Source organism: Seriola aureovittata, chromosome 5 (assembly GCF_021018895.1).
Source record: "Seriola aureovittata isolate HTS-2021-v1 ecotype China chromosome 5, ASM2101889v1, whole genome shotgun sequence".
Lineage (NCBI taxonomy): Eukaryota > Metazoa > Chordata > Actinopteri > Carangiformes > Carangidae > Seriola > Seriola aureovittata.
Window position 1 is genome coordinate 19518597 of NC_079368.1, and position 14773 is coordinate 19533369.

A 14773-nucleotide genomic window follows, 5' to 3' on the forward strand; every position below is an offset into this window, starting at 1 on the left:
CAGGCCTCCTGGGCCACCAGGACAAAGAATGGGAGCACCAAGGATGGGAGGGCCCCGAATGGGAGGGCCAAGAATGTCTGGACCAAGGATGGCTGGACCGAGGATGGCTGGACCAAGGCAGCCAGGACCACAAAAGCCCCCTGAACAAGCTTCATTTTCTGGCTTTATGTCTATGTTTTCTACCCCAAATACCCAAAGTAAACCATCGAGTGTTGGTGGATTTTTTTCAAGTTCACCTGGTTCACTTTTTGGATCATCACCTGCTCCTCGTCAGCCACAACAACAACAGCAGCAGCAGCAGCAACAGAAAAGCTTTTTTGGCCTTCCAAGTGCCATTGCCACAGAATCCCTCACCAGTGACCTATTTGGTATATTCAAAGGTCCAGAGACAACAAAATCTGAGGAACCTCAACAATCTGGCACAGAGCCTGGAAAAGGGGATATCACTTCTGCAAATGTAACAGTCACTGAGAGCAGTGAAAAGACAGATACAGAGACGACACCTTTATCTGGAGATGGACATGTTAAAAGCTCAGAGGACTCTGAGGTCCCTGAAAAAGGGTTAGTGGAGGAGGCAGAACGAACAGACAAAACAGAGGGAGAAGAGAGTTCTATGACTGAATCCACCATGAAAACTGATTTCCCTGAGAAAAAAGCAGAGGGTGATGAGTCTGCTGAGCATTTAGAGGGGCCAGGTTCTGCAGTGCCTGACAAAGCTGAACAACCACCAGCTCCTGAAACTAAAGGCATGTTTGAAATACCAGGTCTGACTGCCCCTAAATTTGGTTTTATGTCTGTGGCTGCTGAAGGTACATCATCTATTGGATCCCTTTTCTCCACCACTCCATCTCCAGCCACTGGTATGAAAGCACCGCAGCCACAACAGACAGATAGTGGTCTCTTTTCTGGTTTTAAAAGCCTTTCAGCTGGTATTTTCCAGGATGAAAAGCCAACTGGAAAGGAGGAACCATCATCTGTGTTTGGCATGAAACTTGGCTCAATGTTTGGGAACTCTGACCCTCCCAAACCTGAATCCACCCCTCCTGTGGTCACAGCCCAACCTCAGCCACAAGGTCCAAAACCTACAGATGAATTTTGTGAGCCGGAGCCTGAGAAACTTTCCCCAGGTTCTGGAGACACTGGAAGTGCAGATGCCAGTGATACAGAACAAGGAACTTCAAAAACAGGAAGCTGTGACACCTTAGCACAGTCACCACAGTCTGGCCTCCCCTCTCACTCAGATTCCCTAGCAGAAGGTTTGGATAAACCCCAGTTAAAGATCACCCCATGTGAGGTAGATAAGAGTGAAGTTGACACACCTGACACCATGCATGCAGATTTGGACACAGAGCAACCAAAGGACCTGTTGACAAAGGAAGCTACAAAAAGGCTAGTGCAATTTGCATGATAAATGGCATTTTCCTTTTATCATGCTAATGTGGACAAATGTATAGCCCCTTTTCCACTCTTCTTTCCCATTTTTATTTGGACCACATTTGATGTCAGTAGTTCTGTAGTCACTGTATTTTTCCTTTTCCCATTCCACAACCTAACCTTAGCATATTGTTAGATTTTGTTCGATTTTAAACAAAATGAACAGTACTTCAAAGAAATACATTTCTTTGTTAGAATATACTGTATTTCCTACACACAACTATAAATACAAAATATTTAGTGAGACCCAGACATTGTACGTTTCATGATCAAAGCCATAGGAAAGGAAATGATTGCATCTGCTTGGAAGGTGCTCGCCATCATCTGTAAATGCACTGGAGCTATTTTGTACATACAGCACCTCAGTAATAGCTTCACTGACAGTGATGGAAGTGCATTGAATGAAGAAACCAATCGTCTTTATTTATTAGCTTTTCACTTGTGAGGCACGTATAAAGCCCCTACTGAATTATTCTCCAAGCCTCAGCCAATTTGTTTGTATGAATCAAACTCTGATAGATTTATGGGGTTGTGGCAGTGCACGCCACACAGGCAGGCTGGACGCTGGAATAAAAGGAACAGTGAGAAATAATTTGGCTTACACCCAAGACAAAGTAAATCATCACAGTTAAAGCATGGAGCCACTTTCCTTGTTAGCAATCTCAATCATTCAGCAGCCATACAGTACCCTCCCATTCAGTCAGTCAGTTATGATTTTTATCAGCCAGGTTAACAGAGTTTTTAACCTTTCAGTTTCAATCTTATTAAAACGTTGGCGAATTTTGAATAATGTGCATTTGTCATTGTATGGTCCATATATTAGTAGATCCTGTAAATGTGCTGTATTTGAAGTAGGGGAACTTTATTCTGCACTTACACTTAGGCTTTTAAACAGAAGCTTCGAAGCTGTGAAAATGTAATTTTCCCTCATTACCAACATGCTGACACCACCTTAAACTTGCATCTTAACCACAGATCTTTGAGAGGGCTATGGGCCTCCCAGTTCTGATGGCAGTCCTTTCTTCACTCGCTTCATTCAGCTTACCTTACTGAAGAATTTCCTTTTACCTTTAGCTTTACCCTTAGTTATTTTAGTTATTAAATTGTTTTATTCCAAAATCAAATGTCCTCCAGTTTTTTTAATCAAAGAAAAGAAAATGTTTTTTCTTTTATTAGAATTTCCATATTAACTATATTTTGAACATGAATTTCAAGAGGTACTTTCCTAAATATTGAATTCTGGAATAAAACTTTTTATGTTTTATCTAAAACCAATTTTACAGTTCATCAGGTACATGTTGCTTTCCCAAATCACCACAGAATTCAAAGTAACAGTCTCCTTCTTCCACAGTCCACCGGACAGCAGTCGGTTTGATTCATCGGGAAACCTCAGCCCGGCCAGCTCCCAGCTCAGCTCTGAACCTGAGGAACGCCAAGGTCCAGAGTCCTGCCACCCCAGCGGCCCTCATCGTCCCCCTCTCCATAGCCAGCCATCTACCTGGGATGAGGAAGTGGAGGACGAGGGAGAAGTTGAAAAAGAGCTGCATCCTCTACCAGAGCCTGGTTCCAACAAAGATCTGATGGACTCTTCGGTCATCCTGCCCAAACCAATGTTGGACAGCCATGATAACAAGACTCAGACTAAAATCTGGTATGTCAATAATGTAGACATCTAGGTCTGCATTTTTAGGTAGAAAAAATCATGGTTCAGGATGACCGGCAACTCCAAATTTGAAAAAAAAGAATAACTGAGTTAATTAGTCTGATTTGACTAACTGAGACTGCTGAATCCTATATCCTCATATTAGTTTTAGACAAATGTGGGAATATATTTTTGCACAGAACCAGGATGGCTTTCATCCCCTGCAACGTCAATTTGAGGCCTGTTATGAAGGGATCTCTGATGATTGCAGTAAATAAACACAGTTTCAATCTTGATTAAGGCATTAAAGTATTGTTTCAAGACCCACTTGAAAAACAGAACTTTTTCTTTGACTGCAAGATTCGGAGGATTGATTAAATTTTTATTGACTGATTCATTCATATTGATTCATGTCTGCCATCTTCTCAAAACTTTTCTCTCTGTATCTATTGATCTCTTTTGCTTCATCTGTCTCAGTTTCTTCGAGGATGGTCCTCCACCCTGCTCCCCATCCAGAGTTCGCTGGCTAAAAGCATACAACAAAGTGAGAGTACAGCTCCTTGAGGTAGGAAGACTCACTTTGTCTGCCCACACCAGCTACTCTCTCTTTGTCTGGTTCTCTTTCTTACACACACACACACACACACACACACACACACACACACACACACACACACACACACACACACATATATATATATAGAAATAATGTATATTAAGTCAAATAAAATCCCATTCACAGATTCAAATACACATCCACACAAACACTGCTGTTATCCTCTCTCCCCTCTCTTATGTAATGATACTTCCTCTGCTTTTTTTACCCTTATGGGTTGGTTGAGTTTCCAGTCATGCTACAGCAATTTGCACCAATTATGTGCTCCTTAAGGATTTGTGCTTTGATCTGGAAAACCCCATTTCAGCGTGGGTTCCTTCAGATCGGGCTATCACTCTGTTAGACAGTTTTTAGTTCCAAGATATGGTACTGCGAGTTAAAACGATTCGTCAGATTATAGTACCAACCACCTGAGGGCAGTTTACAGTTGACTGTGGTGTTGGGGTCTGTGTATATACTGCAAATGTCATAAGTGGATTATCTGCTGGATTTTCTTTTTCCTTCTATGTTCTTCTTTTATTGTCATTTTGAATATCTAATTGTGTGAACTAATGATTAAAACGTTGTGTATGTCAGTATGAAGAAATTGTTGTGGCCTTCATCAACCTTGGTTCTATAACAGACCCTACAGGTGTGGCTTTGTTTTCCAGTTCAGGTTGTGTGCACAACAAAGGAAAACTAAAGGAAATTTATAAAACTACAGATGAAAGAAGTGGAGCTTTGTAGAGATCAAATATCCATTCAGAAAAAAAACTAAAACAAGGTGACAAACAATAAGAAAATGACAATGACAATGAAACAAATGCTGTGAAAGAAGTGACTAAGTTGGTGTTACATGTGCATGTGAGCTGAACCCTCACCTGCTTGTTTTTCACAACTTGAACTTAAATGTGGTTCAGCCACCCTCTTATTCATTTTCACAAAATCTGACATCCAGTTTAAACATTTTAGTTTAGTTTCGCCGAACACAGATGATGCTATAATTCATTTGTTGCATGTATTGGCACAAAATTTGAAAAATGTGAACTATGGTCCTCAGACCAGAAAAGCATGTGGCTAAGACCAAAAACTACTTCCATCCCAAGGACATAAAGTGAAACCAGGGAATAAAACTTTCCATACAACTGGGCAAACTCACAAAGTTGTTTTTTGACACTTGTATTGACTTATATTCATTACTTGAAGTATTGTAATCCCAATTTTGACCCTAAAACCAAGTCTTAACCCTGAAATAATCGGTTTGTGATGACCAGCTTTTGTCCCCACATGGGAGATACCAGTAAGTCCCAACAATGTGATTAATACAGGTTTACCCAGTCACACAAACCACATTCAGCCAAGCATTGATTACACCCTGTTACCCCGCTGCCCCTCCTGTCGGCTTCTCTTGTTGTGATTGGGCCTTTGAACCCACACCCGTGTCTCCTTGTTTTTTCCTTTTCTCACTTTTGTCACACTTGAAATCCACTCTCACTATTTTTATTTAAGATTATAATCTGTTGAGATGGACCTCAAAGCATCTCATTGTTTTTTTAGGGAAAAGAAGAAAACAAATGAAACCCTTGAGAGGAATTAAATCTGCTGTCAAACGCCACAAGTTTAATTCACTTTGGCTTCAGATTAACACACAAGTGGGCGCATGCTCCTGTGGTGACAGGCATCCACCTGGCTGAAGTGTCCTTGAGTTAAGACACTGAATCTCTGTTCTTCAGCAGCTGACCCTGTAATCTGACCTACCCTGCAGGGTCCTGAGAGAATTTCCCTACGGGGACCAATAAAGTTTTACATTATTTATGACTCGGCTGCAAAGCACGACTGTCTGTCTGCTTCACCCATAAACCTGGTGGGCTGTCTGTCATGACTCTCATCCCTCTGTCTAAACAAGCTTTCTGAAGAGGCGAACATTAGGCCGCCTCAGACAAGTGGCTGCTCGGTTATGAGAGAGAATTGGATGTTTTCAAGGTGATGGGTCGACAACACACAAATGACAGTGTGAAGAATAAAGAAAGAGCTCTGAATATTAACTACCATACTTACAGGGATATATTTAGTAGGAATTAGTGGCTGTAATGGAAACTAATACAAACATCAGCTCAAATTGATTTATTAGTGCCGACTGACCACAGTGGCTGTGAAATAATGTCAGGGAGAAACAGGAACACAAAGAGTAGCCAGAGAGACACAGAGAGACTGAAACTTTTACCTTTCGTATCACAAAAACAAGATGAAAACACAGGACGAGACTGGGGTATGGTCTCACATCTGAGGCTATATAATACAGAAAATAGTAAGGCATTTTTAACAGCGAGACAGCCCATATACAATCTCTGAAGGCATATTATGTTTAGAATATCATTTATTAACAATATATTGTACCAGCCAGAATGTGAAGTAGTTTGAGGCTAAGAGCATCTTCAGGCACAGATGACTGTAGACAATAGTACACTAAGATCATCTTAGCAATAAGATCCAGGAGCATATCTTTTTTTTTTTTTTTTTCTTATTTTACCTTCCTGCTTCCCTCAGTGTCAGTCTCCGTGAATTTATTAGTTCACAATAGGTCTAGTCCAATGCGCTATGATTGAACCAGCCAACCTTGTACTTCGGAGGAACTGCAGGCCTAATGATGGTGTGTCAGGATCATTTCAGGAGGCTTTTTTAAAAGGGACTATACAACAACTTTACACAAGCTGAGTTAACTCATTACTACTGGTACTTTGCCCTGTAAGGCTGTATCATCAAGGTTATCTAGGTTTGGGCTTGAAGAGTCAAATTTTAACAAGAAATCCTATGTTACAAACTGGGCGTGTGTTTGTTAAAAGACATTATTGAGTTGCATTATGGGAAGTGTAGGATGCAGTGTTCTGGTGCTTTTCAGGGTATCTCAGTCTCTGTTGCATCAATTATGACTTGTTTTTATTTTTTTTTATCAGTCTTTCCCCAAGTTTGAGTCGCTGAAGCGCCCCAGTTAATTCTGTCCCGGATCTTTTTGTTGAGATAACTTGGATTTGTTCACAAATTGTTTATCCTGCATTCTTCAGTTCCTAAACATTGTTTTTTTTCTTTAATTAATATTCCAAGTTCAGCAGCAGACAAAACTTTCTGTTACGCTCCGTTGCTTTTTCTAGACATATCCAGGACGTCTATTAAATATCCCATGCAGCATCGGCTCTTATTAAGCAGCAATTAATTCTAAAATACAGTCGAGCTCATTTAAATCTCAAGTGTTAATATTGAATTTTAAAGTAGCACATGCTAGCATGCTTATTCCTCATGTGAAGGTTTACATTTAACATTCATATCTGATGTTTTAAACGGAGACAACATATTAGAGATATCTGTTTTGTGTAGACGATCCGACAGCGGGTCTTATTAGTGCAGGGTTTGTAAATGTTCCAGTGTTTCTCAGCAGCAGTAGTTTTTTTTAAATATCTTTTTGGACTTGAACAGATTTCAGTAATGTGTATGGCTGCTGCTTGGTTCAGCTGATCACCTAAAAGAAGGGCACACCTCTATAGAGGTGAGGATGCTCCTCTGCCACTGCTGCTGGCCACTTCAGAGCAGATCTGAGGGAATAATTACTTCAACCAGTCCCAAGCTGCTGATCAGCAATAGACCATTTCTTCGAATACCACCTGTGATCTTGTCCAAGACCCAGAGAGGAAGGTACAGCAGAGATCACGACCAATTACACAAGAGCTCTGCTGTTTGACGCTCGTTAGGCCGTACTCTCAGGAGTGCAGTGTAGTTTATTTAAGTGGTGTTTTAGGTCAGGTCCTGGGTCCCTGTTTGATATGAGAGAGCAGCGACGATCTGTCATCACAGAGAAGATGTGACTGGAACAACAAGGGATTTACCTGCTGCTTCAACAGCATTTAAATCACAGTATTTCATAGTGAAGCGCCCTGACTGTATGTTGAAACATGGTCAGTTTTCACGCCAGTGTCTACATGTCTTTTGAACTTCAAATGACCAAACCAGCACATGATGATAGAGAGAGAAGTTTTCTCTTCTGACCACTCATTGTTTCATCATTACACTTTGTTTCGGGAGCCAGTTACCACAGAGGTTATTTTACATTTATTCAATAATTGAATGTCTGTCCCTAAATGTGAATGTTAGCCGTTGGCTGTGGCTTAAGAGATAGAGCAGGTCGTCCACTAGTCGGAAGGCTGGTGGGTCGATACCCGTCCCCTCCAGTCTGCATGTCAGAGTGTCCTTGGGCAAGATAGTGAACCCCAAATTTCCCCTGACGTATCATCAGTGTATGTGATAGAAAAGTGCTGTGTGAATGGGTGAATGTGGCTTGTAGTGTAAAGCACTTTAAGTGGTCATTAAGACTAGATAAGTGCAGTCCATTTACCATGTCTTACCATCACTTTGAGTGCAGTGGTCACACAGCCAGCATGGCTTTTCTTCCTGCATAAAATGCCAAAAATAATTTCAACAGAGAGACAGTTACTTCAACAAATGTGCTAAAAATATGACAGATTTTGTCTGAGAGAAACATCAGCTATAAGATTGATTCATTCAAGTCTTTTTTGAGCAGCAGACGGGTAAACGATATTTAAACTTCTCTTTGTAAATAGACATTGTCCTTATTCCTAAAGCCAAATATCCCACTATCACTCTGACTGTTGAAATCCAGTTTGCAGCCCTGGCTGTCCTTAACACAACCCTTACATCTCCCTGTCTATCTTGGAGTGTCTTACCCTGGTTGGCGTCAATATTTATTGAGATACGCTCAGCATTAGTGCGACTACATACTTTTTTAATTCATTGCCTGAAGAGGTAGAAAAACATCTCTGTTTCTTTGCTGAAATCATTTCAGAAATTATTCACTTTTCTGCAGCAGGGCTATAGATCTCATTTGCAATCTAACATGAAAAATTCAGCATGAGCGTGTTTTTTCTCCATGTGTAGGTATCAATCAATGTTGCTGGCATTGCTTTAAAATGACAGACAGAAACAAAGTCAACATAACTGACAATGTTAGTGATGATTGGAAGAAGGAGGATCCATGTTTACCATTGCTGAGCAGTTATCCCCATGAAGACGAAAATAGTCTTTTGTCTCTGTAGCAAGGATTGTACCATGGCAACGATGTCACATTTCTATGGAAACTCAACCTTACATTTGTTTATGATTAAGGTGCCACCACTGCAGCTGATGGTAAGTGTGTGTGCTTGCACTGAAATAGTATTTACTACAGTATATATACCACATAGTTAGGCAAAGGGTACAAACTGCTTCTGTGATCTTGAGATTGTTGAACAAAGTTTGGATTTTAATCCATGTCTTTCTGTTAGCAGCATATTGCAAAATGACAGATTGTTAGATTATTTGATATTTTCAGATTTTGTTGATGATCTGCTAATGACATGGCCATTAGTAGTCTGCCTCATCAGATGTAGGCTGTGGTGACATTCTCCTCCCTTCCTGCTTCCCCTGACTGTTACCATTTTCAAAATCCCCTTCATTATGGGAAACAACAACAACCTCGCAGCCAGTGACCTAAACGCTGAAAATGGCAAGTTTTGAACAAGATTTGAATTGTGCGATCACACAGTTGACGTATATCTTTGCTGTTTTTGTGGCGTTTTCTTTTGAGGGGAAATAAACCATCCTAGCCTGTTTTGCAGGGGCACCGTCACTGCATCGTGGGCTCAAGACAATTTGGATTGGTTTCATGAAACCCAAACGAGCCAGAGAGATTTTACCCTATATGGATGATAATAGGTGTAGACAGATTTAGGCCCAGTAATGTGGGAGTACTAGTACAGGATTACTTATTTTAGCAACTTTTAACATGTTGCACACAGCACTAATAAGAAGGAATAAAATGCAGCATTATTCATGTGCAGTTTTCACACAATCAGCTTCTTAGAAGACAATATATATCATATGTTTGGCAGATGCTGCAGCTTTGCATGTCAGAGAATCTTTTAGTGATGTGAAATAGTTAAGGTTTTTGTTGCATCTCAAATACCATCAGTGGCTCCACTGAAATGTAATGGGTGAAAACAAGGGGGGAAAAATATATTTTTACATCTCATTCTATCTGATCAGAGTTGTTGTCTTCTGTCCTGTAAAGTTTGACTGTTCATTTAGTAATGAGCCACTTAGAGTAAATGCTCAGAGGAATCACAACAATATTTTTTCAAAGCAGGAAGGGGGTGAATTAATGATGCTCTCCCTGCTCCAAACGACTACTTTTGATAATACAACAATTATTTTGCCCAGCAGTCATTTCTGGTTCAGGTCTGTCTTAATTAAGTGGAAAACAAAGATAACAGAGTTTGTAATTCGGCTCCGCTGTTTAACGGGACTCAATCTCTGACGCCGAGGCACAAAAACAACAGAAATAGAAATAAGACAAAAATAGAAACAAGGTTTGCTAATTTGGGACGACAGCTGCTGAAAGTCTGAAGCTGATTAGAAACTGTGGTTCAGATCTGAGGCTTTAAATACTGAAGCTCTAATTACTTTTTGAGTTTAATTTAATGAGGGTGCAACGTAATTATCATGCAATGTAACAGATTGATAAATAAAAAGCTGTTTTTACCCTCTGCCTGGCAAAAACGATTGTTGTTACCTGTCATTACTTCTTCTTCTCTTCTCAGTGCTTTAGAAATGGAATAAAGTACAGTAAAATCAGGTTTTAATACTTTACTACGACTACTACATTAATTTTGAGGAGGGTTGAGAGTAAAAAGTAAAAAGTACAATTGGATTTTAAGGGGATTTAAGGAGTTTTCACACCAAAAGTTGGTTTGGTGTGGACCACATCACCGGATGAGTTGGTAAACTCTCCTTTGTTCAGTGTCTTGAAACACAAAAAAACAAGCAAACCAAAACATGTCACTGCACAACTTGTTGTCTTGTTATTGGATATCTTGAAGTAGTTGTGGTTTGCTGACTGTATGACATCATCGGCAGATCACAAGATCTTCATGAATCATTATTCATGATGCGTCTGTCTGGTCACAAAACACACCAGAGAAGTGCCATGGGAAATGACTTGATACCATGAGTGAGACAGGATTATTTTTTTCTTCCAAAAATGGATGTCTGCAAGAAATGAGCAATCCAAGCTGTTTGGTCACTGATCTGCAGCGAAGACAGGGAAAGAAAAATAAAAGAATCTGAGTGAGAGAATGGACTGGGATATGCAGGGAGCACCTTTTGGCTGTAGCCTGTTGCTACACTCATTGCCAGTCACAACCAGGTTTTCACACCACTGGAATTGGACTCCCTGGCAGGTCCAGATGTTTAGCCTGCTAGATATCCCTTGGGCATCTGCGAGTCTCTCCGGTTGAATCTTTGAACAGTTCACAAACAGCGAGCGAGCGCCAATTTGCCTCTGATCTGGGGCTTTTGTTGGCAATCATCAAAAACTGTCAATGAGTGGAAAATCAGGGCTGAAATTGCGGAGTGTGAACTTAGCATTAGATTTGTCTCGGGGAGTCTAATATCAGGAAGACAACAGCATTGATTCAGGAATCGAACCAAGAGGGAAAACCAACCAGAATCCAATTTAACCAAAGTAAACAGTGGAGGTTTGAAAACCCCCCCTATGTAAAGATATGATGTGGTCCATTCATCCGTTTTCCCTATATCCCTCAGATAATATAGATTCATGATTCTGATGTAGGTTTGTAGCAAGAGTTATGAAAGACAATACAAACTCAGAATGTGCACCGAACCACTCATTAAAATTAAACTGGGGACAAACCAGAAAACGTCAAACCCTCAGTTTCATTTCCTTTTTAAAAAAAAAAAAAAAAAATGCTCATTTGTCTGAAAAGAGGTTTATAGTTCACATGCGTGTCAGAACTCCAGCGATTTAAGCGTGAGCTGAGATAGAGGAGGCGACTAAGGGATATCACACATGACCTGAAAAGCGAGGCAAAGTCTATTCTTCTACTCATGGAATCCAAACACTGTGTGAAGGCAGAGTCATTAAAGTGAGTATTACCACTGCAGCGGGAGCAGGGGGAGAAAGGGAGGGGCTGGAGGAAAGAGATGAAGGGAGGCATCAAAATCCTAGACAGACTATTATCAAGTCTCGATGTGTGGGTTCTTTTGAATCAACAAATGTTAACACAATACAGGTTGTCTCTGTGCTTTAACAAAGTTTTATGTAATGAGTGACAGAGTAGATCTCCTCTTTGACATCTTTTCTTCTGTTCTACTGCTGCTGCATGTTTAAGTTTCCTTTAAGTTTATTCTGCACCGAGAATCTAACCTTCATTCGAACTGTAGAAAGTTTTGTCGTTTGCGCTGCTTCATCAGTGCCAGTGACTTGAATTCATGTCATTTAAAATGACTCGGAGCTGTGGCGAAATCTTTACTGAGAGAAATCCAAAGAAACTCTTCAAACACTCCTCTGGAAAAGGTGACTGCTTGGAAAACACTAAGCACAAAAATGGTCACTGGAGAGGTGGATTAAGACGTTTCTGTGGACATTTTAATATGTTTTTGCCACTGTAACAACATCATGCTGGACTCCATGAAAAAAAATTATACAAAAACTCACTTTATCAGTAAGGCACAGGTGTTTTTTTTTATTTAATTTTATTAATTCATATTGTATTTTTGATTCATTTGAAAATGTACTCATAAGTTAAAAAATTTCTCCTGCTCAGTTTTTACAGCCAGAGAGGAATTCATAGTTTCGTTAAGTGTAGGACGAGCACATGGGTTATATATGAATTTAACATTTTACCAGATGTAAACTATGAGGAGCTCGCAATCCGTAGCAGCAGCAGTGACACCTGTAAAGGCTCATTTCATAAAGTTAAGTCATTGAAGTTGAGAGGGTTACTGTGCATGTCCCATAGATGCCATCATGACGCTGAATCTGTAGCCATAGTTTACAGTCTACATTCATGGTTTATTAATCTGTTTACGTAGAATTAACATCAATTATTTTTCTTACCGTATCACCTTGCACTATTATTGTCATGATCTGCCCCTAAAATGACTGTTTGGCCATTTACCCTTGCCTCTCTTATATATTTAATACCTCCCTCCATGTTTTCTATCAACTCGGTTTGCTGCTTCCTGTTTGCTGCTGGAGAAAGCGTCATAGAACGTCGTTATTTGCATGAGCCAAGACTAAAAACTTAATTATAATACATTATATGTAATAGATAATATTAAACATGTTTGATTTCATCAGAACATCAAAACGAAAAAAAAAAAGACTGACGTAAGACCGCTCAGTCACCTTACACTGAACGATCGAGATGAGCGTGCCACAAGTATAACTTTCATTATTTTATTCCAACATTGTAAATTTGTCTGTGAAGGTGAAATCGCTTGAACAGTCGTTGGAGTGAGGCCGACTTAAGCTTAACCATCCGCTGGCTCCAGCTCCATAATCACTGCACATACATGAGAGTGGTACGAATCTTTTCATCTAACTCTCAGCAGGGAGGGGAATAAGAATATTTCCCAACACGTCAAACTTCAACTAAAAAACATTCTGAAATGTAAAAGTGCTGCTTAACTAGCTGATAAAGAAAAAGATCTGACGAAACACTGAACAGCTGCCTCAGTGAATGCCGTGTTGAAGGGGCGGACTGAGACTGAAAAATCATTCACTCCAGCGTGTTGATTCCCGCCTTTGATTGCAGTGTTGTCTTTCAACCTTTCAAAGAGCACTTCAGAGCGTTTATCCGTCCATTAGGTGATCGTGATAGAAACCTTGAGGAAAGCTTTGCCTGACCCTTAACTCTCGCGGTGCAACAGTAAGAGTCTGTGTGTGCAACAGCCCAGAGAAGAGAGAGAAGTTTCACTCTCACTTTAAGAAAACAAAATTCTGCTAATGAGAGCGTTGTATTAAAATAGATAAACTTTACATCATCAGCTTTTTAAGGAGAGTAAAGTTGAAACGGCCGAAAGGTTCCTGAAAGCTCATTTATTTTTTTAAGGCCAGTTGCCACGATCCTCTGTAAAATATCTCTGTGCTTAATGAACTTTTGTCATGATGTTTCCGCTGAGTTTCTGTGCTCTGTGTTCAAATGATTTTGAAATGTGACCCAAAAAATAACTTCTATTAAGATTCACGATTAACTGACGCATGTGGATGGTTTTAATGCTTTAACCTCAATTAAAGGATTACAAGTTCCTCTATAAATGGAGGTCATTTTCCATCACATGAAAACCTTTTCACTCTTACATACCTCTTTCAATTCAGAAGAGTCAGACCTAAAAGAAAAAAAAAGAAAAAAAATCCTCCCAAAACAAATTAAGGGTCTCATATTTTACACTTCTCCATTGTTTTATTTGAAGTGTTCATCCTTAAAAAGATATATTTGAGGAACCAAAAACACTTCCTGTCTCAGGATTCTCTCTGGAGCTCTAGTAACAAGAGATTGCTGAGCTGTCTGTTCTCTGAGTGATCAAATAAAAATATAGCAGACACTCAGAGAAACTAAATCCTGCAAGATCTGGATGGTGGGTCCAGGTTGGCAGTGACTGTATAGTTGTGACATCACAAAGTTACAGAAGTCCTGACAGCTCCTTTTTAAGGCTCAGTTTCTGAATACAGGCTGTGTCCATTTCTCTGTGGACTGAGCGCGTTCACAGTATTAATATAGAACCTACAGCTGCTTTATAATCAAAAAATACATGGAAATCTTCCTTTATACAATATGGGACCTTTAAAACATGGAGGATAAATTATCCCACAACTACACTTAAAGATAAACTGTCCCAGTCTGCAGCAGTTTTCCTGTTAACACATTTCACACTCAGTCTTGCGGTAAATGGCATGAAATGTATTACACATCAGCTTATAAGATCCTCTACAATCCTGTTCTATCAAAACCGACACAGGCAACATTAATAGGTGTGAGATTATTGTGTTGGAGTCGGGAGAAATTAGATTCAAGACTCTTATTTTTCAAGATACTAGAATTATTCACAAATCGCCAAAAAAAATCACTTCTTTTCTCCTCGCGGCTTAGTGCCTGTTGACAGAACATTAAAAACTCAGTCAAGCGTAGCCCCAAACTATAAGATGCTAAAAAGGAGAGAAAATTGATTTTGAACAGGCTTTAACAAAGACAAAA

General features: G+C 39.9%; 1 protein-coding gene across 1 annotated transcript in view; it reads left to right on the forward strand.

The window, feature by feature from the left end:
• Positions 1–14773, forward strand: part of LOC130169248 (protein unc-13 homolog B-like) — a 180700-nt gene that overhangs the window by 65031 nt on the left and 100896 nt on the right. The window contains exons 9-10 of the mRNA XM_056375810.1: positions 2786–3085; positions 3554–3641. Of these exons, the coding sequence (XP_056231785.1) occupies positions 2786–3085; positions 3554–3641 (388 nt within the window). The remainder of the gene's footprint in view (positions 1–2785; positions 3086–3553; positions 3642–14773) is intronic.